The following is a 24,078-nucleotide window of genomic DNA, read 5'->3' on the forward strand; positions in this document are numbered from 1 at the left end:
GTTAACCAGAAGTTTTCTGGCAATTCAGTCCAAAAGGCCTCTCACAGCACTGTTAAAATTGATCCCTTTCTCCTGCCAAGGTCAGAGGCTGCAGAACAAAACAAAATGAGGCTGTTCCCCCCACTAGACTTCTCGCAGTAGAAGACATATTTTCAATTATACCACCTCTACCCAACTTTACAGCATTTTCAATACCCTTATTTTACATTGTTATCATGCCCAATTCCTGATTTTAAAGACACAAATCCTTGTCTATATTCTGTAAAGAGAAATTGGGCAAAGACAATTTTACCTCCATCAAACACTTTAACAAAGAGATAGGCACAATCTTAGCTAACTTTGGTCAAATAATTAGTCAAAACGGGATAAGAATAAGTAGCCACAACAAAACGCCCTCTGCAAGTTCATTTCTGGTAGATTTTAGGGGGAAATCACATAAAAAACCCAACACCTAACCTGTGAAAAAAAAAAAAAAAAAGAAAAAAAATATATTAACGGGGGAAAAAAATTCCTTAATGTTAGCAGCACTCTCTAGGGCTCGTTTCCACAGCACACACTTGCCAATTTCCGACCGAAGGTCAAGAAGCAGTTTCCCACTGTCCCTCCCAGAAACACCTCCCTGTTTCCACAGGCTCTTATCTCCCCGGCTGTTGGCACAGCGGTGTTCTGCCCGGGCTCTTGGCACCGTGAACAAGGGCAGAGCTGTCTCCTCTTGGATGCCCTCAGAGCCGCGCAGCGCCCTTAGCATCAAACTGCTCGCAAAGCACAAGGCAGGGGCAAAACGAGGTCATTAAGCAACGAGGTGGGAAAGAGGGTTGAGAACAGGGTTTGGAAGTGAAAGTAAAGAGCCGGTGCCTCCTCACTCGACAACAGCCATGCCCAGACCCCCAGCCCTCTTCGCCACCACTCACCAGTCGCCCCATCGCTTCTCCGACCCCCTATTCCTTCAGCCTTCCACGTTTCCCTCCCCTCCTCCTTGTTGTTTCCCCCACTCGTCCCTTCCAGCCCTGTACCTGGGTTCCCCTGACATCCCGTCCAGACCCTTCCCCAAGCCAGCTCCCTCCGCCCCCGGCCCTCGCAGCCTCCCCGCCTCCATCACCCGGCCCCACCACACTCCCGTGCCGCCTCACCCTGATGCCCTGCAGCACCCGGACTTGCTCCCGCTCATCCAGCCCGAAGGACACCTTCCTGCCGCCGTGGCTGCTCTCGCTGCCGCCCATACCGGCCGGGGTCGCCCGTCCTCGCCGCGCCCCTCTCTCGCACCGGCTACCGGCAGAGCCTCTGCCCTCGCCGCGCCTGCCAACATACCCGCTCACCATTGGCGGCGGCCGGGCGGCGGCCAATAGCGCGGCGCGGTGCTAGCGGCAGGGCGCGGTGCACGCTGGGGGCTGTAGTCAGTGCCCGGAGCCGGCGGCCCGCCCGGCGCCGGAGACGCTCAGGGCGCCAACGCGCCTCCGGGACAGCGGAGAGTTGCACTCCTGTCCCGGTGAGCCCTCCACAGCGCCCTGGCAGTGTTGGCGGCATCGAAGTTGCCCGTGCAACTTCCACTGCTAGACGTCAAGCTCACGAGGTTTTCTCAAGTTGAGGAAGGATAACCTCTCGTCAGATAGAGCAGCTGCGCTGAGGGCAGAATTCATCTCTGCTCCAGCCAGACGCTGCCGTCACCTGCCCCGATACACACGGGTGGGTCCTGCGCGGGTCAGGCCATGGCTGATACAGTCCCCGTTGCCACGCATGGCTAATGTACAGCCTAGACCAAAGCAATGAGATGATGCAACGCAGAGGCCAATGGACCAAGAAATAACAGCTTTGAACAATCTTTCTCAAATAAGCTTTCTGCATTCCCAGAAATATAGGCCAGTTGGTATCAATGTGCTACTTATCTACTCAGCACACTACTCCTCAGTAGTGCATGGCAGCAGTTGTTACTGTTTGATGCTGCTTATTCCTCACTGCAGGTAATGTGGCAACCAGAGCTTTACCTCAGAGTGGGGCCTGGGCCAGCATTAAGGGAGTATCTGGGACTCTGCACCTCTCAAACCTTCCCGGGATATCCAGGCCTCTTCTAGAGCACATTCCTGGAAGCAGGGAATATTTTTGTTGATTGTGCAGTACCTTGTATTATGCTGCAGAATTGCTCCATTGCTTGAGCACTCAAGGGCACTGGATCCTGCACCATGAGCTGTCTCACCTAGAAACACTGCACCCAGCCAGGCAAGAGCACAGGGGTGGCTGAAGCTCCCTCCCCAAACACACTCACCTGCCTCCTGCTCGTTTCTTACTGCCACCTGCTCATTTTACAGTACCCAATTTTTGTACTGAAAGGGTCCATGAACAGATATTCTTTATTCACCTTTTCTGTCCTAAGGGTTTCAGACGCCTGCACCATTGCTCTTCCAGGCTGGCGAGTTCTCAGACACATAATTACTCCTCCAGAAGAAGTCTTTCCATAACTGTGATTATTCCTGTCATCCTTCCCTAGGCCTTTTCCACGTGTACACATCCCAGCCAGGTGGCAGGCATTGCCTGCAAAGATCCAGGAAGGAGAGCAGGCAAAGGCAAACAAAACCTCACCACACCTGTGCCCATGCCTTTGTGTAATCTTTTTTTTTTTTTTTTTAAGTATTCAAGTTATTTTTCCTCCCCAATATGTCTCATTTGTGAAATACAGCATGACCATTTATGCCAAACTTAATTTTATTTACTTTACAAACAAAAATATACATTTATTCTATATTTTCTCTTTACACCACCCCTCACACGTAACACACTTTGCTCAAGAAACAAAGCACTATATATACATAAATACACAAAAGGAGGAAGGTCAGTCCATGACCTAGTGCAGAAGCTCCTCAGCAGCAGAACATGGGACATTCCAGAAATACTGGAGTCCTGCCAGCAAAGGACAGGATGGATGTGCTGACAACCTACACAGGTGATCCTTTAGCACTGAATTCAGATGGTAAAAAAGGCAAATTCATAACAGGCTCTTAACATCACCAAGGAAGGCAGGCAAGTCCTTTCAGTCAGGGTTTTGAAAGTTAACAAATACTCCTTGGGATGGAAAAGCCATTGCTCCTTTAGTTCTCAACTGTTTTGAAATCTTCATCTATCTTAACTCAGTCCAAGGCCCAGGGAAGGTTCGCAGGTTCCCCCACCCTTACTAACCAACAGCAGGTCGGGATCAGTGTTGTAAGCAGCACTAGGAGGAGCAGCACAACAATTCAGGCATCACATCATCCATCCCTTTTACAGCAAGCAGTCCAGCATGGCTCAGGCCAACGCACAGCAGTGACAGAGGAGCATGGAACATTTCTCTAAACTGGCAAAGGCTGACTTGGCCAGCTCCCTGTCCAGCCCTTGCAGTCATTGCATGAAATGGAAATGTGAAAGGCTGTGACCTACAAGAAACTACTCAGCTCTAGCACACAGACAGATGGAAGCCTTTTCCCCAAAAAGTAAATAAAATAAAAATAAGGGGGGTGGGGGGAGTGGGGTAGTAGGAGCACTGTTTGTTTTCAAGGTGCCAGTGCTACTCAGAGGCCTGCAGGGCAAAGTCCCCAGACAGACAGAGAAGCTGCATTGCTCATTAACAAAAAAAGATAAGCAAAGGCCTGCATAGTTTTGGCAATCAATATGAACTTCATGTTCTTACCCATGTTTTCTTTCCCTGTGGTGAGAATACCTGCTAATGATCCAAACCAACACCTCCACACTGCCCCTTGCTAAGTGTTACCTCAGTATTCTTCAGGAACAGCAGTAAGCTGGAGCAAGAGATTCACACAGCCCCCCAACATTACAAATTCCCTCTTTCTACCATCCCAAGTGGAAAGCTGCTTATAGCAGATCTCCACCTACCTGGAGGACTCAGGTAGGAAAGCACCCCCAAATGTAGAGGAATACGCATCTTCATCCTTGGAAAGCACAGGATATCCCAGAAGCCAGACTGATGCAGCCTTTATATCAACAGTCGCTGGATTAGACCACCATGTCTAGAAACTGCATGCCAGACAGCTCAGACAACAATAGTCACTCTTCCAGCATGGAAGAGGTTAATAAGAAGTTCCAGAAAGTCTCTAAAAGGACCGCTCCCCACATGCACGTAAGTATTTTCAACATATCGAGCCATAAAACTTACTGAGACCAGCAGCAGTCTGGGGATCTGAACTGCAATGTAAGGGAAGGACACAGCCAGAAATACACTCTTCTCCTACTGCAGCACACCAGCCAGCTTCATTCTAGCACACCTAAGGTGTCTGAGTTTCCAGTAACTAAATTCTGACAGCTCAGACTCATCATAGGCTTCTGCTCTGCCTCAAGCACCTGAATGCCTCTGGAGCCTTCATCTGCAGAGTCGCCTTCCTCTTTCGCAGCACTTTCCAAGCCCCTGCCAAAACCATGAAGCAGGGTGCAGATGGAAAACACACCTACCTCACACGTTTTACTCTTGAAACTCAGCCCCGATTCACTGTTGTTACTTAGATTTTCCTGTGAGCTTAAACACACAGCACTACAGCCTCCAAAGACTGGTTCACAGTTTTCAGCTCAGCTAGACAGCAGAACTGTCTGTCCTTCTATCTCTCTACTGTCCACTCACTTCACACCCATCTTCTGAACTACCAGCCTTCCCAAATATTCCCTGGGCACAGAGAACAGTTCATTCCTCTTCATACCTCTTTTTCCTCATACACTGAGAACATTCCTTTTAACCACTAGCAACTTCACAATTTTTAGCAGTGTTAGCTGAAACCAGGGCTCAGCCCCAGTGACCAGTTTCCCTCATCAAACACTATCACCACCTGTGCTATTGCATTATGGCAAAATGCAGGCAGCCATGCTGCTTGAAAAACCCCAGGAAGACCATCTTTGGTTTCAACCACCAAAATCCTTCTATATATGTACAATACAGCAGTCAAGTCAGCACCCTCATCCCTAAACACCATTCTTCTAAGTGGAAGACAAGTGCTTTGAGTCATTGAAGAGGAAAAGGTGCCAGTCAGGGCTATCTTCTGGGTCATATTCACATCCGGAACGTGGAGGATCAAGAAGTTCAGTGTTTAAAGGTTTACGAATGGAATGGCTCTATATTGTTCTCAGAAACAGAAAGTGTCCTTCCCAAAAGGGTCTGGGCTGCTGACTGAGTTCCATGATAGGTTTTGGAAATCCTAAGGATAAGAGGAAAGCCATGGCAGGTAGCCAAGGGCAGATTTCCAGTGGACATCCTAAAAGCTGTGGTATCACGGAGTTTGGAAAGAAAGGAATGAGGCATCATGTGATTCAGGTGCCCTGCCTCAGGCATTGATGGATTTCCAGCGGTCACTGTCTATGCTGTTGATGCTGCCCACGTGGTATGGCATAGAGGCCACGTCGTCCAGGTAGGCTGTGGTGTCAATCTGTGTGTTTGAGTAGAACCCAGAATCCATTCCTTCCTTCTTGGCAACAGCGTAAGGGTGGGGTAGGTGCACATCCACATCCTCAGGTTCATCCACCTGACATTTGTAGGAGAAAAGGATCTTCGGTTCAGACCTGGGGTGATGAAAGATTTAAAATGCATGTTTAACCAATATGGTATCACAGCCACTTATTCTTAATTGAAACTCATCAGCATTAAGAAATTGTCCATTCAGATCCTAAACACTCTTTGAATGAGCTTTTAATCTAGAATTTTGTGGCAGAGTAACTGCCATAAAGTAATGCCAAATGAAGCTTTGGATGAAGTCACTTAAGAGAAATACAAATGGCAGAATCCTGACTTTACTGTGGGAAAAGAGTTCTCATCTTTGGGAGGTTTGAATTACTGAGAGGAACAGCACCCAATCACTAGTGAACTCCACAGCAGCCTGGCTACTGACACCAAAATGATTCAGAGCAGGAGTGCACTTCAAGTTCTACCTGTGCGCATCATGAAAACCAAAATACAAATACTTATGGAACAGCAGTTTTAATCTTTAACTCCAGACAATGTTCTCTTCTAATTTCAAAGGGATGCAGAGGTCCATTTTTATATTTTAAAAGCATTTATCTTCTTAGTTATTTTAAAGCCAGTTATTTTAAAGCCTGCTGTTTCTTGCTAATGACCTACAAATACTAAGGCCTACAGTAAAGCACTCGCTTTCCCACCAAGGTGCATTTCCGGCAAGTGGCCACACGGCGGCGACCCCGGCCTGAGAATCAACCTTCCCAGGGCTTTCAATCGTGATTTTTGGGCCCATGGTAGAGTCCTCGGCCAAAGAGTTACTAAACCCCCACATCCTTTTTACAAAATTACCCCAAAACCCACCCAGAAGACCGTTTAAGCTCCCAGGACTCAATTCCTCATTAAGCACTCAGCTATCAACTTCAGCAGAAAATCTTGGTACTACACAGGACACTGACACTGAAGAAGTGATTCCTCTGAAATGTGTGAGGAATGGAGCTATCAGCTCTGCTCTGCATACAAAGGAGCCCTGCATACAAGTGAGCAGCTCGGGTCACAGGAATTCTTCAAGGAAAGAATTTAAGATGGTTCTCTAACTAGTGTTCTAGTTGCCGTCTTTACTGTACAGGTTGAGAGAACCTGAGTGCAAAACATATAAATATATATACAATATATATACCCATCTAAACTCCTGTTCCTGGCTACTCACCCAAAGAAACCTTTCAGGAATGCCACATAGATGAGAGGTGCAAAGAAGCTGAAGTAAAGGAACGTGGTAGCATCAACACAGCTGTCAACAGCAAAAGGGAACATGAAGGGATTTAGCACTCAGCACAATACAGCTGGATAACACCACTCACACTCTCCCAAATGATCATATTTCCCTCCAAAGTCTCCAGAGATCAAGAAAAATCATGCTAAACAAATTTAAACTGATGCAAAGTAGTAACAGCAATTGTCATCAACATGTGTCACTGCTTCTAGACACTCGGGGGAACCAAAACCCAAGGTCTGACCAAGAGCAGAGCCTCTCGGCGCTCCCAATTTTGACTCAGAGATGTGACACATCCCTGCAGAATGAGATTCCAGGAATAAGGGCATCTCCATATTTCTATCAAACAGACTATTTCCTCTCGTATTACCCACTAATGGCCAGACATCAGTGGATTCACATTATTAATCTCACTCACCCCCTCAAGACAACTGCAGCACACACAGTTCCACAACTTCTCCACTGGGGAGTTTCCTGATTACTTAGAGGTCTTTTGGCACAAAACAGAACCAACAGGTTTATTCCTTCTTAGGAACACAGCATAGGTTTTTCTTCTTGGGAGAGGTAGTGTTGAAGGACACTCAAATACAACAACACAAAATCCAGGGCTGCAGACCTCCTCCCCCAGGGTACATACCACAGTCCTTCTATGATATCCACACAGAGGAGGGCACTGCCCAAGCCCTGCAACAGGTTCAGCAGTGCCAGGATGCCAGCATAAATATAAAAACTCTTCCTGGCTGTGGGAAAGACACAGACACACATGAAGCTCAACCTCAAACACATGGAAATGCCAAATCCAACAGAAACTTCTCACAACCTTGTCTCTAAGAACTGCTGAATAATTGAGACTGTGTCTCCCTGTCCTATGTTGGCAGGATTAATGGTGGTGTAATGGACTAAACCATGTGTATATGCACACACAAGATAGGTTTTGAAAACAAGGTTACAGCAACATATGCAAAGATTAAATCTGCAAGCATCTGAAATCAGTGTCAGTCACATAAATGAATGCAAGAAAAACAAAGACAACCTAGCCAAACCAGAAGCTGTGCTCTTCCAACAGCACTAATAAAAAAAATTGCTCAGGAGACCCCGAAAGGTGCAGCAGGGTATGCTGGACACCAGGCAGATCAGGCCCAGGACCTGACATACATATCCTCCCCCTCAGGATACCCACACAGGGATGTCAGCTAGTTGGAGAGAGAAGAGCTCAGTACAAACACCTTAATAACAGCTTCTCTCTATTCAAGACCTTCAGATAAAAACCAAAACCAAACAAACAGAAGCATCTTGATAAAGTAAAAGCCCAGATAAAAACTGTTGAGCAGCTCCCACTTAGCCTTCCCAGGGCACGACTAGCATGCACACTTACATCATGTGTGCATTTCAAAGGAAGCTGTTACTAAGAAGCCATTCCTTAAGGCTCTCTGAAAATTGTACATTTACATTATACCTGTATCATTAACTGAGCAGAAGGTCTTATTTTCTTAATTGTTTAGCTACTAAAGTAGCAGCGCTCTTACTCTGCTCTCCAAAAAACACAACATACTAATTTTTCTAGGGATAAGTTATCAGTTCTTTGTCATGTTATCCAAACTCTGAGATGTGGAAAGCATCTGCAGCACAAACAAATACAGGAACCTTTTATTCCCACCTATGCTTTATCCTGATGCTGTACTCATCTATACTATGTATGGAAAACACTACAGTTACCTACAGGGCAAAGAAATCCGGTCTTTCAGAGGAGTTTTTGGAAGAATCACCACCAAGGAATAGACCTGTTGAGACAAAGAATTAACAGTTCCATGGCTGCTCAGCAAGTGAACTCAACAATCTTTGCAGAGATGGTGTGAGGTATTAAGCTCTCTCTACATGTCTCAGGGCAGAGGCACAAACACTTAACATTAAACACAGTACAGATGTGAAAAAGCCCCACAACTCACCTCCATCAGCATAAAACAGCTGAGACACACGGGAGGGAAGAACACCTGAGCTCAGCTGGAGTACAGCTGCCCCAGCTTATACCACTCCCACTGCACCTTTATTGTCCAGCTTCTCCACCACATGAGAAGCATCAATGCCACACTGTAGGAGGCAGGAGGGGGATTAGGGCATTATTGTACTCAAATCCTTGCTCCATTTAGAAAATACAAAGAAGCTATCAGAGTGCATAACACATTCTCAGTACTCACTAGGAAGAAGAAACAGGAGCTGGCAAGCCAAAAGTGTCTTCCTCCATGGCCATAGATATTGAAGTCCTCTGCTGAGAGGTGAGCATCAGGGTACAGGATTTCCAGGGTACCCTAGGAGAGAAGTGGCACCAACTTGTTTCTGTTACAAGCAGCATCCTCACTGAAATGCATATCTGGACAAGAGACACTATGCTTAAAGGAGTTCAGAAAGCAGCTGGCCTGCTCCCCCACAACCCAACCAAGCCCTGTTCTGCTTAGACCAAGTTACACTCACACAGAACAGGAAGAAACTGAAGACAAGAGTGAGAACAGGAGTGTCAGGAATCTGCATCTGAAGGAAACTGGCATCAGTGGCATTACAGAAGAGAGACTGAGGTGGACACAGAATACATGCATTTATATGACTAGACCAAGAACTCCTTTTCAATCTTTAAATTAGACCCTTCTGCTGAAACATCCAGAATATAGTCAGCTGGGGAAGGACACTGTCTTGCTTAGGAGTTACCCACAGAGACAGTGGAGAAAAAGTGCTTGTAAGCACTACTGAACCCGGCTGTACCTCCAACACCTGATTTTATGAGGCTCCTCCAGCTTTATCATGGGGTAATTATCAGCTCACTGCCTCTGCAGCCAATAGCCTGGTCCCAGAACAAAGCTCTGTGTGTTATTCTGGCACTGCCCTGAGTAAAGAAACATGGGCAGACCACTGAAATGCTGAGGAGGAGAATAAACCCAGACACAGATTGCATTGTTCAGGGACATGCAGACATGCCTAATAAACTGAGCCAGGAAGCCAGCTGCTAGTCTGAAGAGAAGCAAGAGCTCTCAGCTCTGAAAGACTCAGCAGACAAGGGAACTGCAGTGCCCTTACTTGGCAAACACGATTTTCATGGCCCTTGAGGCCAGATCCAGAACTTGTGGCTCAGGTGTGGAAAACCTCACTCTTGTTCCAAGATTCACTGGACAAGACAATCCATCCAAACCTCATCTTATTTCTTCACCTTATCTGAGCTATTTATGCAGTAAAGAAAACAAGCAGATACTATCTGATTTTACACTGCCACAAGCATTCAATCTTCCTCCAAAACCTCATCCAAAGAGAAAAGCTGCCACTTTCAGATAGGAATTACACATTTAATTGCTTAACTTCAGGCAAAGTTCCTTCTTTTGCAAATTCTTCTGCTTCAACATACTCACCTGGGTGACAGAATATGCCAGAGACAGCACAGTGGTAATTGCCAGCACACGTTTCACACTCGACTTGCTCTCCAGGTGACCTGCAATTATGGGGTATGGAAGTGACTCAGGATGTAATCCCAGCACTGGTTAAAATCAGTTCTTTTCAGAACCATTAAGGGAAAACACTTGTATTTCCAGAGGCCTTCAAGGGAACATTAAAGCTCACTGAACCCCATCTGGAGAGTTGAGCTTTCACAGGCCAAAACCCTGCTCACAAAACAACAGATTTTAACTTGCTTTCCTTCTGTCCACACTAAGAGAAAGCAACTAAGTCCTTCTGCTGGGGTTACAGGAAAGAAAAAAAAAGGAATGACTCTAGCATCAAGTACACTGAGATGTTATAAAAGCTGCTTCTCAGGGAGAAGAGTTGATGGGAGGCTGGGGTAGTGAAATCTGTAATGGAATATACTGAAGTGGCAAATTCCAGAAGCTCTGACCAATCAAAATTTTTTATGAGCCCTCAAAAGACAAAAAATATACTGCTCCCATGTCCCACTGACATGTGCAACAGTGCCATCCACCCTCTCTTCTACCTCTGACCCACAGGGAGAGGCATTTTCAGTTGCATAACTGATAGAAGTAGAATAACAATTGCAGGTACAGATAAAGCATTTGAATGCAGCCAGGATGGATCAAACCAATTAAGGATGGGATAAATGGGACAGAAGCGCCCCAAAAGGGATCATCTTAAATAAAATGAGGTTCAAGCAAAGATCAGACTGTTGATCTTGGCATAAAAACCTTACCTAAGCTGTACGCTCCATCATATGAGTGCAGAACAAACCAAGCACATACAATTCCTTAAATCAGACAAACCATAGATCAGGCCCTCAGCCACTTCTAACTAAATCTTCACAATTTGCCCTTTGTATTTATGCCATAGTCTCTTCATTTTATAGAATCAGTGTCACTCTAAACTTACAAATGCAACCTCTGTGGAAGGAAAGGAAATAGGAAACATTCAAAGCACTCAAAAACCTCCAGACACATACCAAAGGCAAGGCCTAGAATCACCACACTCAGTTCAATTGCCAGAAGGAAGAATCTCGTGATCTCCCACAGGATCTGAGGGATAACAGAGACCAGACAAACATGATTAGGAGGAGCCAAGAAGCAGTTTGAAGTTAATAAAGCAAAACTCCAGGGGATGGCAACCTCTGAACGGCTGGTCATTTCCACAAGCCCTTCTCATGCTTTGTAGGGATACTTATCCCATGCTTGTTCAAAGCCCTGTTCATGACGGTGGAATAGAACAGTTGTGTGGAAACGAGCAAATAGCAGCTCTACAGAGAGGAAGCGGCCATGGTTTGTCCCAGTAGACGATCTGTCATTTGTTTCAGATATGTTCTTGCTGCTGTGCTCCCAAAGAGCACAAGGCCATGATAGCTTCAAAAGCAAAATATTAAACAAGACAAGTTCTTAAAGCAGTAGATATGCCTGAACAAACTCTGTATTCTTCCCTCTTCCAAAGTTACTGGTCCTTAAATCTAAAGCATATTCGTGTAAAAAGCACCTCCCCCCTTTGTTCCAGCCTATCATTTGCAATCTCATGTTTTATTTGGTGAAACAATAAAAAGCAGGTGAGGCAATTTTTCAGGGAGTCATGCAATAAATCAGTGTCAAACCTAGAACAAGCACCCAGATTCTGGCTTGTTAACCCTTTACCTCTGAACACTGAATGGTACTCTCTTAAAGATTTGTAATATTTTAAGAGGCATTGGATAAGATACTTCTAATCGCAGCAAATACACAGTGTGTGTGTCTGCATATATATAAAAGAACACAAAAGAAACATAATAGACAGGATAGGATATGTTTACAGAAAAAAATTATCAAGAGTATCTGTCTTGCTACATTACTTCCCAGTTACTGCACTCAGCAGCAACACCAGAGCTGAAGAAAAACACCTTTCCACCTCTTTTTCATTATTCAAGTCCTGGACGTACATCTGTTGGACAGAGGTGAATGAAAAATGCTATAAACATCCAGCTGCTCACAACAGCAGCCCATCACAATGTTTAAATGGTAACATTAAAGGAAAAAAGCAAGTAAACCACACTGATCCAAAATAATAAAGCCCAAAGATCTGTACTCTGTACGTGGCTCCTCTTTCTCTAAGAGCTCAAGAACTGCAGAGCTTTTTGCTTTAAGTAATGTTTTGCTACAAGTCAAATTACTACAGAGGAACAGCATGTACAAACATATTTCCTGTTTGCTAAAGGTTCACCCTGTGCTCAGAGTGGTTGCAAGGACATTCAGGTGTCAGTCTCGAAAGAGATGCTAGTTTTATTTGTACTCAATATAAAAACTTCAACATTTTCAAAGAGCCACTTGAACACTGCAAAAGTAACAAAGGCCAGGTCCTGCCTATCCACTAAAGGTATCTGAATGTTTACCTCTTGCAAAAAAAAAAAAAAATCATTTCATCCCTGTAACAGGAAACTTCTGCTGCCACTATTCATGTATCTGTTTTAGGAAATCCATTGTTTTGCCATCCTGGATGTTGTGATGATTTAGATTCAGCTATCAAAACAGGATTCCATAGTAAACATAGATAAGAGTACTGCAGAAAAAGCACATTCTTCTTGTACACATGTAAGAGGGAAGCCAGAGCAGATTGCTGTGACCAGAAGCACACACAGCCAGTGTGTGCTAACTCTAACATCAGCGCTTCACCTACCTTGTCAGCAACCATGGCAGCATCAGAGGCACTCACAGTCATGGAGACAACAGCTCGGGCAATGCCAACTAAAGCCACCACAAATACCTGCAAAAACAGAGCAAAAGGGAGCTCATGTCAAAATGCAGTAGTGACCAGAAACACTTTTGGAATACCATTTTCAGGTCAGCTTTCAAGCCTGATAATGTGTACTAAGCAATTCCTGTGGCAAACTAGAGTTAATTTCTTGAAAAAGATTCCTCAGACTTGTTGGATAGGAGCAGTGCCTTAGAATTTAGGAAGGAACAGTTGCCTCAGCTGTCACATTAAGCTCTGAAGAGTTCTTCACCCAGTCTTTACAATCGTGTCTTTACAGTCTTTCCTCCCCTCATCATGCTGGGACAGGGGAGGAGGAAAAAAACCCTATTTCTCTGAATTACAAAACCAAATGGTTGGTATGTCTGGCTAAACCAACCACATCAGATAACAGAAACCACTCAATACCAACTACCACACTACACAACTGTGACAAAACTAAACCTGCAGTTCTCGCATCCCATGCTGACAATGCTCAACAATGCAGAGGATAAGTCACCTGCAGCCACCAGATTTAAAACATCTTACCCTCCTGCACAGTGCAACACCCAGATCCCCAACTCACTTCATATACCATTGAAGCATGACACCTCAGCAAGGCTCAGTTACTCTGTGCTGTCACAGCCATACGATGCAATTAAGAGCTCAGCTGGATGTATCTACACTCCACTGTGCAGAGTTACACTCTAAGAAAGTGGATTTTTCCAGATAAAATTCTCTAATTGCCAGGCTGATCCTAATGATGAAGGTAGGAAACAGCTAAACCTATCAGAGAACCAAGAGTCCAAGCTGATTCTAAGGTGGTTGCAGAATGGAAATGACAGTAAGTGACCCACAGATGAGTATCTCTTTCTTAGAGGCAGAAGGAACACCAACGGCATAAAAGAAGAACACAACTGGGGTAGAAAACTGCATAACAAAACACTGACAAAGAAGAAGGGTCCCTGAATATATTGGTGTTCTAGAGCTGCAACACCTCACTTGAGAGGAGCACACATCTTTTTGTTTCCTCTCTAAGCAGATTGGGAAGAGTCTCTATCTTTTAACTCCACATTAATCACCAACTCCACAGGAAAGCATTCCTTTAGGACATGACAAACAGCCAATTTAAAGAAAGTCTTCACAGAACACACTTCCATCCTCATTTCCCAATAACATACTCAAGAAATAAGTATGAAACTGAGTTAAAGCATTTTCCCTCTAAGACTCTGTGCTGAATTTGGCTGGGATGGAGGAAATTTCCTTCACAGTAACTGGTATGGGGCTGTGTTTGGGATTTTTGTGCTGAAAACTGTTGATAACACGGATGTTTTCATTACTGCTGCACTGCACTTACACAGAATGTAAGGCATTTTTTGCCTTGGGACAGTTGACCCCAGCTGGCCCAAGGAATATCCCATATGGCATCATGCTCAGCACATAAAGCCAGGAAGAAGCAGGAAGGAAAAGATTTTCAGAGTAATGCTATCTGTCTTCCCCAATAACCATTACACGTAATGGAACCCTGCTTTCATGGAAACAGCTGAACACCTGCCTGCCCATGGAAAGTGGTAAATGAACGCCTTGCTTTGCTTTCTCTGTGGGCACAGCTTTTGCTTCGGCTTATTAAACTGTCTTTATCTCAACCCACAAGTCTTCTCACTTTATTCTTCTGATTCTCTCCCCTGTTCTAGCGAGAGGCAGTGAGAGAGCAGCAGTGTGGGGTTCAGTTGCCACCCAGAGCATAAAGTCAGTTCACTTTCCTCCCTTTGGTTTATCAAAGCCTCTAGCACAACTCTCTACTGACCACGTGCATTCTGGAAACATGTATGAAGATCTAAATCCAGACTGGAAAGTGATGGTAATATTTTTATTATGTTACACACTGAGGCAAACCAAGATATCAAAAAGCTTCTGAATTATATTTTTAAACAAATTCAGGTATGTGCTTAGCTGCATTTATTATGTCCCCTAAGCAGTATTACAGGGCATCACAGGACTGGTGAGAGGAGAACAGCAAGATCTTAGATGTCTGTTAACTGTAACTGTACTGCATATTCTCTTCCCACCTTAAAAACTACCAAGAACATCATCAAGTCAGGGCCACTTTGACATGATGTGAAAGAAACTAACAGGGTTGGGTTTCTGCATTCCCAGACTAACCAGAACCCTGTCACATCACCATTTTCTCCAGCAGATGACCAAGCTTTTCAATAGCTTCAGACAAACTACTAAATTATTCTCCTGTCACTACCTCAGTGAAAAGCTGGGCTTGAGTCCCACACTACTTACTGCAAGGAGCAAAGAAAGTATAAGGTACTAGATTCCAAGACATCAAAGCAACAAAAGAAGTAAAAAGGAAAGGAAAAAAACTAAATCACCACATGAGAAAAAAATTCAGCAGATCTGGCCCCAGAACCTATTAAAACCTGAATTCAAACCGTAAAAATAAGTCTACTTATTGTAATACACCTTCAACAGAAAATAGATTTTATCCCTGCAAGAGCTGGTCTAGGCTATCTCCACTAGTTCAGTGTTATTGCTAATGAGTGGTAATAAAAATAACACTCATCAGTTCAAAGGCACAGGGTGGTACTCACTAGTATGTAGAATGTAGTGAAGATTGGGCTGGAAGTGACCCGGATTTTGGCCCTGGCAGAGGGCAGCTTCCAGAGAAGAAATATAAAGAAAAGCACATTGGGAACGAGGAGCAGAAGATCCCAGTAGCGGACTCTGCAAAAAGTAAATAAAACAGGTTTTATCCCTGTTCTTACCTGATCTTCAGCCTTTAGAAGGGAAGGCACCAACCCAGGTCCCTTCTGAACTAAACTGAGAATCACACAAAGCTCTTTCCCTGATCCAGGGTCAGGCTGTGGCACCATTTCCTCCAACTCACCTGGACTTCCCGATGTCCTCATAGAGCAGCAACAGGCACTTGTGTGGCACTGTGATGTTGGTGTCGTTGATCACGTGTGTTGTCATCGGAGAGAGAGTTGTCACATTATCCAGCGCTGTCACCAGCGCAGTGGAATGTGTGCTGTTGTCAGACACGGAGAGTGTCATCACCGACATCATGGACTGGAACATCCTGTCTTCCTCCTGGTCCAGGTCAAACAGAGCAAGACAACCACAGCAGAGGAAAAAGCAGTATTAAATCAGTTGTGAGTCACAGCTAAAAAACCACATCATTGACATTAAGCCACTGCACAACTGCTTCCTGCTTGGTACAGCCAATTATCATCATGTCAAAGACTGTATTACACAAGGAAGTGCCACCTGCCTTAAGTCTGCACACAGCCATTAGAGTGGTCAGTACAAAACCACGCTTTTATATCAGAGTAACAAGCACCTTCAAATGGTAGTATTTGGGATTATATTTTGTGGTTCTTTGAGCTTTGGCAGATTTCTAGAAGAAATCAAGACTCAACAGCAATACATGGCATCATCAAATAGAGACAAAAACCCTACCTTTACCAGGACACTCACTCTAAGTCCCAAGATCAAGAAATGACAGTCAATAATTTGATTTCAACTACTGCAAAGAAAAGATGAGGGTCTCTCCCAAAAACCCACTGCTGTTACCAACTCTGAAGTCTGAGAGCAGGGAGAGACTCACATACACCCACCTCAAAGGACTGTACAGTCTTTATCTTTCAAACCCAACACTGGCAAAAACCAAGATTCAGCATTCTTTTTCTAACCCTCTGCAAGACACCAGAACAATTCTATTTTTGAGCAAATCCCTTCCCACCCTAAAGTAGAACCCTGACTGTTAAGGTACTGCAGTAGCTAGAAGCTGAATACAAACACAAGGTCCAATCACCCCTCCTGACAATCCCCAAAAGAGAGATTATAGATAACTCACAGATGCAAAAATTATAAATCTGTCAGCCAGCATCTTAAAGATTGCCAGGGACAGCACTTGAGCAGTCTGTGTGTTACAGCTAATCCAGGATTTAGCTCAAAAAAAAATTCTCCCTGTTTGACTCCAGCCCTGACTTGTGTGGTGAAAACTGACAGCCCCCATGACAGGGCACAGAAGGTATTTTCCCTTAGAGGTTCTGGGTGAGTCACAAACTGGAAAGCATCAGCACAGCCCTGTGTCATCTGCTGAGCTTTTAGAGTTCAGCAGGACCTTCTTCACAAATTACTTGAGACTGCCACAAGCTCTTCTTTCTCTTCAGAGGCTGAGACTCTTCCCAGGTTCTTTATGGGGCAAGGGAATCATCCTACCCTGAGCCAAGAAACCCTCCCTTTGAGGAGGGAAGTATTCGTCCTTGCTGACAGATAGTCCCTTAGCTGGGATTTTCTTTTGTGACTGCCATATGCTGTGCTGCACAAGAGGCATCACAGTAAATAATCACACAGACCTGTGAGGAGCAGCTTTGCACCAAGACAGAAAAGCCTGGGCCAAAAAATCCTACCTCTAAGTAGAGGTTTCTGCAAACAACCTTCACATTCCAAACTTATCTCTGGAAGCGTCCTCTCCTCCCTCCAGCTACTCACTTCTGAGAATTGTTAAGACAGAATTTTCTCTTAACAATTTTGCTCCATTCTCCTCCTCCATAACACCACTACATCTCAGTGGAGGTGAGGCCAAGAAAGGCCACATTTGCCTACACGGAAGAACTTCTACATGATTTTTGAAAAAGCTGGGGAAAAGTGGAGAAGAACCTCACACACCATGGGCAGAATAACGTTTGTAACTGTGAACCATCACAACTTCCTAGTAGCTCTTCTAGGATAAATAATTCCATCTGCCTATCACACTGAAAAGAACTCAAGTATAAAGCTGTGAGAGATTTACAATAGAAAAACAACTTATGAAAAGAGCAAACAGGCTCCATTATTTTTTGCTAGAAGCCACCAGTATCATGCAATAGCAGCTGCTGATAAGGAGAGGAGTTGGCCACACGTAACAGAACTCCAGTCACGAGGTTTCAAAGGGCAAAGCAGAATGAAGCTCACCTCTCAGTCTGGCTGCTCACTACAGCCTGGTACTTGTATTCTTCCTCCCCAGATAAAATGTACACAAAGCAGAGCAACAGAACATCCAACGTGATAAGAGAGGGCAGCCAAGGCCATCAGACAGACAGCACAACAGTCATGCTTTTCTAATTGCTAAGGCCTGCAGCAAGGATGTGGAGAACTGGCCCACTCCTGTCCTAATCAACAGCAAAAATCCCACAGCAACAGGACCAGGAACTGATGGAAAGGATCCAAGTGGGGATTGTCATCCTCAGTAACACTGCTACTTTCAGCATACTTCCTTGCCCTGTCTAGTCCTAAAAATAAGTCCAGTCAGCTAAGCATATCCAAGAGCTCACTTGCCACACCCTGCCTTCCATAGGACTACCTGCTTCAGCCAGTCCAGCCCATGGGGAGTAAAATCACCCCAGAGCTGCATGAAAAGAAACCAGTGCTGCTGTAGTGATCTCCCCTTCTCATCCAGCAGGCAGCTCTGTACACCAGCAAACAAAATAGCATGTTTTTCTACACTCCAGATGAAGTCAGGCTGACATGGTCAGGGCCAATTCCTCAGTCCAGGCCCTGGACAAGCTGCATTTGGACTAAGAACACGGGCATGACTCCTGGGCTGCAGTGACAGAGCACTGGGAAAGACTCTGCTGCATCTTTAGGGAAGCATTATCTCACCAATGCATACTGGTCTTTGAATCATGACACTGTAACATTATCAGAGCTCAGTGAAATTCAGAGTTCACATACTAGCAATTCTCTGTTCTTTCAAAGCCCATCTACGAAAAGGTGAATTACACACTGCACAAGGTGTAGCTGTAAAAAAACCCTGAAACTTTTCTGTCTTTCTGCAAAATAGCATCAGAAAGTCTCTTAAGTACATATCATTATACGATTAAGACTGATTCTTACAAAACTCTGTGCAATAAAAACTGCACTGACCACATCCCTGCTCACATTTAACTCTTGCTTCAGTAACTCAAATGCTTAAAAGTACCCCATAACACTAAAAGTAAAAAAAACAAACAAACAAAAACCCAAAACAAAACCAAAAAAGCCCCACCAAGGCAAAAAACAGGAAAAAAAGAGCTTTTTTTGTTGTTCTCTTCCTTTATAAGTCTCTTCAACCCTCTGTTTTGGTCACAACAGTAACATTTTTTTCATTTCACTCCTAGAATTTAAGACAGGGACTTTCTCTCAGTGATTCAGTGATTGAGGTGCTCCCTTCCAGCTTCACTCTCACATCTCCTTCTGAACTAAGTTTAAAAAGAAAGGAACTGCAACGAGGGAAAACAAAACAAAACAAACAAACCAAAAAAAAAAAAAAAAAAAAAAAAAAAAAAAAAAAAAAAGAGGATGAAAAATACCGAAAGCAGAAGTAACGACAATAAGCCCCAACCCACAGAAACAGAAAACCATGGCCCAGAGGTGGAGTTCAGAAATGCATATCCCGGGGTTTTTTCTGTTTTGGTTTTGATTCCTGTGGAAGGCGGGTGCACAACACGCCAGAAAAGTAGGAGTACGTGGTCACTTGTTTCTGGACTGGCGAGGACGCGCCGCCCGTCTCACAGGCTGCTGAAGCCGCACAGCGGGAGCCCCGCGGCAGTCCCAACCCACCCTTCAGCCGCCCAGAGGGGCCCCGCAGGCTCTGGCCGTGGGCTCCCGGGCTGCACTAGGAGGCCCTCGGAGGCCCGCGGCTCCCGCGCAGCACGGCCCCGCCGCCCCGCTCTGAGGCGCCGCAGTTTCCCTCCCTCCCCATTATCCCCCTCCCGCCGGCCCCGCTCCGCTCGGAACCCCCGGGCCCCGCTCGTACCCGGCCCCGCTCCCGCCGCCGCCGCTCAGTGCCGGGGTCCCAGCCCCGCCATCCCAGCCCCGGCCCTGCCGTTCCCCTCAGCCGGGGAGCGTCGCTGAAGAGAGGCCAGAGCGCAGCGCCGCGCAGTCAATCGGAGACGCGGCCGCCACAGCCACGGCTTGTCGGCCAACTCCAAGGGCGCTATTGAGAGACGGTCCCCGAGAGGTCCGCGGCTGGACCAATCAGAGAGTGGGTTCTGTCAAAGGGCCCAAAAAAAGCAGCCGAGCGAGCCAATAGAAAGGGCCGGGAGGCGGGACTAAAGGGGCGGGTCCGCCGCGGTTTAAAGGAACCTCGTTCCCCTACCCACCTGTGGGTGGCCAGCGCGGCGTGGGGCACGGCCGGGGCGCAAGGCCAGGGAGGTGACCCTGGCGCCGGGCGGGTCCGGCAGTCTCGGGTCTGCCCGTCCAGGGCAGGGTTTGTCCTTCACAGCCCGACCCCAACCCCCGGGCCGGCCCGCACAGCCGAACATCCCACCCAACAAGGAGCGCTCTGCCATCCTGCACCCACCGTCACACACCTCCGGGGATAAACGGGATACGCCTCCGCAAGAATTCTGTACAGCCTGTGGATGCGGGGCAGGGCAGTTAATAATTGAGGGAGATCCGGTAATAACTTCCTGCAGGGGAGAATTATTAACAATCTGTGACTTTGGCTTTTAAGGAGAGTTTAATGCTGACTAAAGAAACTCGGGGTAGCTTGGAAAACAGCTGCTAAAGGGAAAGACGATCAATCATTAGCAGGATTTGGAGGTAGCGAATACCAGACAGACAAAAGACACCCTCAGTATAGTAAACGAGGAAGTAAGTGTGACAAATGAGCCAAGATTTATTTAGGAAATCAAAGGAAATAAACAGCTGAACACCAGCACGTTGTTCTCGGCAGTACGAGCTGACTGACAGGGAAGTCTCAAGGCGAATGTTTGCTATCTGAGTCATTGCAAGGACTGGAGGACACATTCTGGCACGGTTTTCTACCTGTGGTTCACCGATGGCTGCAGGGTTTGCTTTTGTAGGAATGCAGGGCTTTTGCTAAGCTGAAGTTTGCTGTACAGAGCGTATGCCTCTTTAGAAATCCCTACATTGGTCACGTTTGGACGTTCTGCTCTAGCAAACACCATACACAGAGAGTTCCAGGCCCTCCTCACACAGATCTGCCTCGGCTTAAATCTGCCTGATCCTCTTTTCAAGTCAAAATTTCCAGCTACACCTCAGCACATTTCATGCCGAGGTTGTACCAGGAGACTTGTGTGCCTCAGCCCTGGTCCTCTGATTTTCCACTGGGCTGAAACAGGTTTTCATCCTGGTGTCATGCGTTTGGAATGACATCTGGAGAAGCCAGTCCTTAGCTTGTCTCATTTCACACAGTCGTTCAGGTTAATGATATGTTGCAATATTTTGACACGTTCCATTTATGGATCCAAGCTCAAAGGCTTGGCTGACACCAAGATCTCTGAGTTACAGAAGGGACACTTCTGTTTAAAGAGAGGTGGAGTGTTTCTGCCTAAAAAGTGCCTTGGTAACAGACAAGTAAAATCCATGTCTTCTCACTTGTAGCCTCAGGCTCTAACTAGTTGAATGTGTTACCTCCCACATAACTGGGTCAGGAGAGATTTTGCTTTCCAATCCACCTGCTCTTCCCATCTGATTCAGTTTGAGGCTAGAGCCCAGTATTTGGGGCACCAGATCCAAAAGCTGTTTAATGGTCAGGAGACTGCTGGGTGCCACTGCGAGGACTGTGACACTTTAGCTCCTGCCTTCCTTGCTGCTTGTGTGAAACAGGAGGTGGGGCATTCACATTTAAGGTTCCTTTGAATTAACCAGCCTTGCCTATCAGCTCCCAAATGGTGTGTGCAAACGTATCTCTCCTCTTCCCACTTCCAAGGACTGCTCCATGCCCTTAACTGCACACATCCTTCCAGTTCAGCTGAGCACCACTGCTCTGTGCATCATCTCCTCCAGCCAGGGCTTAAAGATGGCAGGGCTCACTCCCTTTGTTCTTGCCGTGTCACTTGATGTTACTGGGCTGAAGCAGAACAAGATGTGATGTTCAGCAGCCTTGATCCAACATTGAGAGCCCCAAGGAAACCTGGCACTTGTTGCTGTACCTGCCAGGCTGTAGCAATCTCACCTGTCTTGCAGGTGTCAGAGGTGGAAGATGCAGACATGGTGTCCAGGACAGCATTACACCTTCATATCATCACCAAATTCCACTCTTCTGGGACATTTTGTCTCTCTCAAATACTCTCTCAGCTTTTATTAGATCAGTCTACTGAACAGGATATTACTTCTCATCTGAAATTGCTGATCAGGTGCTGAACAACTGCAGGGACAGATGTGACTGTCTTGCTTCAGAACTGTTCTACCAACCTACTGATTTCTAGATTTGGGCATAAATTTGCAGCACAGGATATCACCCGGACTGCAGTCCTCTTTCTCTGCCCTTTTTTTCCAAGGGGAATTCAGTCCCTAGAGCTCTTTCTGTGCAGCAAGAAGCCACGAGTCTGCAAAATCCTAGAGGTACGGTTGGATATTCAGGAGTTTGGTGCTCAGGTGAGGTCACCCCAGCAAGCAGCCTGGGCCCCATCTGCATCTCAGCCCTCTCAGATACCCAGTCCACGTCTCTGGTGTAGTAGGAGCCCTGTTCCATGCATGGCAGCAGCCTGATTTTAGGGGGGTTTTAGCTGTCCAAGCTCAGCTCTTGTCAAAGAGACAGAGCATCCCAGCGCAAACATAGGAATATTTGTACGTGGCACCCAAAGTTAGCAGTGAAAATATGGACATGGTGTGTGGTCTTCCAAGAAGGACAAATAGAAAATCTGTCTGTCCATCCAGCTCTCCAGTGCCTGGAGAGACAGTGGCACCCTGTGGTGACATTGGCTTATCACAGTGTGTCATCTGGGCCTTGTCAGACAGCACCACCTTAGCCAGGTCCTGGGCTGCCTTCCCTTAAGCTATTGAATAATTTGGGCTGGAAAAGACTGGACATTTGGAAAGAATTCTTCATTGGAAGGGTGCTCAAGAATTGAACAGGCTTCCCGAGGAGGTGGGGGATTCACCATCTCTGAAGTGTTCCAAAACCACGGTGATGTGGTGCTTAGAGACATGCTTTGGTAGTGGACTTGGTAGGGCTGGACTAATAGTTGGAGTCCATGGCCTTGAGCATCTTTTCCAACCTTTGTGGTTCTGAACCTTCCCATGGTTCCAACCTTTGTGATTCTGCAGCCTCTAAGATCATCAAGCCCACGGTGGTCTCTAGAAACTTTGAAGTGGGAGCATCTTGTAGGTGTCCCTGTGTCTGTTTCACTCCGAGCACCAGCCAGCTCCCTGTCATGTGTCACAGAGAAGAGGCTGAGCCACTCTCCTATTTTTATCATGATGCTCCTGCTTTGCTATATTAGTACCAGCCTGAATCATCCAGCTGGTCTCCTGGAAGATCCATTTCAGATTGTCAGCTGCCTCTTCAGTCACTTTTGCTTCTGGTGTCTCATGTTTTAGGGTCATTGTCTCACACCTGAGTCCTGCCAAGAGCAGAAATAGCCTGATACTACCTAGTGGTCAGAAACCCTTCAGTGAATGCAGATCTCCAAAATCTAAATCACGTGCTGTTATGCAAGACCCTGTGGCCTGGAAGGCCACTTCCTTGCCAAACATCAGCCCATTGATTGCTTGTATCTCTTAATTCTTCTTCCAGTCTCTATGGGACAGGTGCTCTTCTTCAGTTCCTCTCACAAATGGCGTTTGCTTGCTGCACTGAACAGCTGGAGAAACAGATGAGTCTGTTCTCCAGAACGGCTCTGATCAGCCCCCTGATGCTTTCAGCACATACATTTTTTCACATTAAAAAAAAAAAAAAACCCAAACCAAACAAACCAAACAAACAAACAAAAAACCAAACAAAAGCTTCCCCCCAAAAAACCCACAAAACCCTCCCAAACAGCAAGAAAAAAAAAATCACAAAATGCCAGAACCTCCTTCCCACTCTTGTAGTTTCAGCGAGAATCAGATAGATGATTTAATTGGGTCAGTGGCAAACCCGGTCAACCCAGGCTTGATTTCTGCTGCCGAAGAGGCAGCCGTAAGCACGGGAGCAGCGGGATCTGTGCCGTGACTCGGGTTCCCGGGAGGAGGAGACCCCTCGAGCCCAGAGGGACATGTTTGCCAAAGTTTGCAAGCGCCGCCCACCAGCCGCCCGAGGCCCCTCGGCCGGGGTGGCCCTGGCTCCTGTGTCCCGTGTCCCGTGTCCCGTGTCCCGCCCGCTCCAGGCTCCCGCCCCTTCATGCATATTCACGAGAGGCGGGGCCCTCGGTGTTTGTTATTCATGAGGTTTCGCGCGCTTTTGTGACCACGTGGGCTGGTTTTCGCGCGGGTCGCGGCGGGGCAGGAAGCGGCGGTG

The 24,078-nt window shown here is 46.2% G+C and overlaps 2 protein-coding genes across 4 annotated transcripts in view; both read right to left on the bottom strand.

The window, feature by feature from the left end:
- Positions 1-1,652, bottom strand: part of CHCHD6 (coiled-coil-helix-coiled-coil-helix domain containing 6) — a 110,759-nt gene extending 109,107 nt beyond the window's left edge. For both annotated transcript variants that reach the window (XM_066326677.1, XM_066326676.1), the window contains exon 1: positions 1,131-1,652. In XM_066326677.1, coding sequence (XP_066182774.1) covers positions 1,131-1,319 — 189 coding nt within the window. In that variant the 5' untranslated portion in view covers positions 1,320-1,652. The remainder of the gene's footprint in view (positions 1-1,130) is intronic.
- A 1,027-nt stretch (positions 1,653-2,679) lies between these two features.
- TPRA1 (transmembrane protein adipocyte associated 1) lies at positions 2,680-19,838 on the bottom strand. Of its 2 annotated transcripts, none has more exons than XM_066326673.1 (11): positions 19,648-19,838; positions 15,754-15,956; positions 15,458-15,590; positions 12,804-12,890; positions 11,116-11,188; positions 10,082-10,161; positions 8,885-8,995; positions 8,410-8,470; positions 7,327-7,429; positions 6,627-6,707; positions 2,680-5,526 (listed from the first exon to the last, which is right to left on the bottom strand). In XM_066326673.1, the coding sequence occupies exons 2-11, from the start codon at positions 15,942-15,944 to the stop codon at positions 5,292-5,294; spliced, it is 1,155 nt and encodes a 384-aa protein (XP_066182770.1). In that variant the 5' UTR covers positions 15,945-15,956; positions 19,648-19,838; the 3' UTR covers positions 2,680-5,291. The 2 variants fall into 2 exon arrangements, with proteins under 2 accessions (XP_066182770.1, XP_066182771.1); XM_066326674.1 differs by lacking the exon at positions 19,648-19,838 and adding an exon at positions 17,826-17,845.
- Between the last annotated feature and the right edge of the window lie 4,240 nt (positions 19,839-24,078).

This window comes from Sylvia atricapilla, chromosome 11 (genome assembly GCF_009819655.1).
Source record: "Sylvia atricapilla isolate bSylAtr1 chromosome 11, bSylAtr1.pri, whole genome shotgun sequence".
Lineage (NCBI taxonomy): Eukaryota > Metazoa > Chordata > Aves > Passeriformes > Sylviidae > Sylvia > Sylvia atricapilla.

Bases quoted from the DNA above. Each gene is read 5' to 3' on its own strand.
- TPRA1 (XM_066326673.1), bottom strand. From the start codon at position 15,944: ATGTTCCAGTCCATGATGTCGGTGATGACACTCTCCGTGTCTGACAAC. The intron at 11,189-12,803 runs GTAGGTGAAGCG...GTTATCCCTCAG, and splicing joins CTGCCATGGTTGCTGACAAG to ATCCTGTGGGAGATCACGAG. The intron at 5,527-6,626 runs GTGAGTAGCCAG...TCATCACCCCAG, and splicing joins TTCCTGAAAGGTTTCTTTGG to GTCTGAACCGAAGATCCTTT.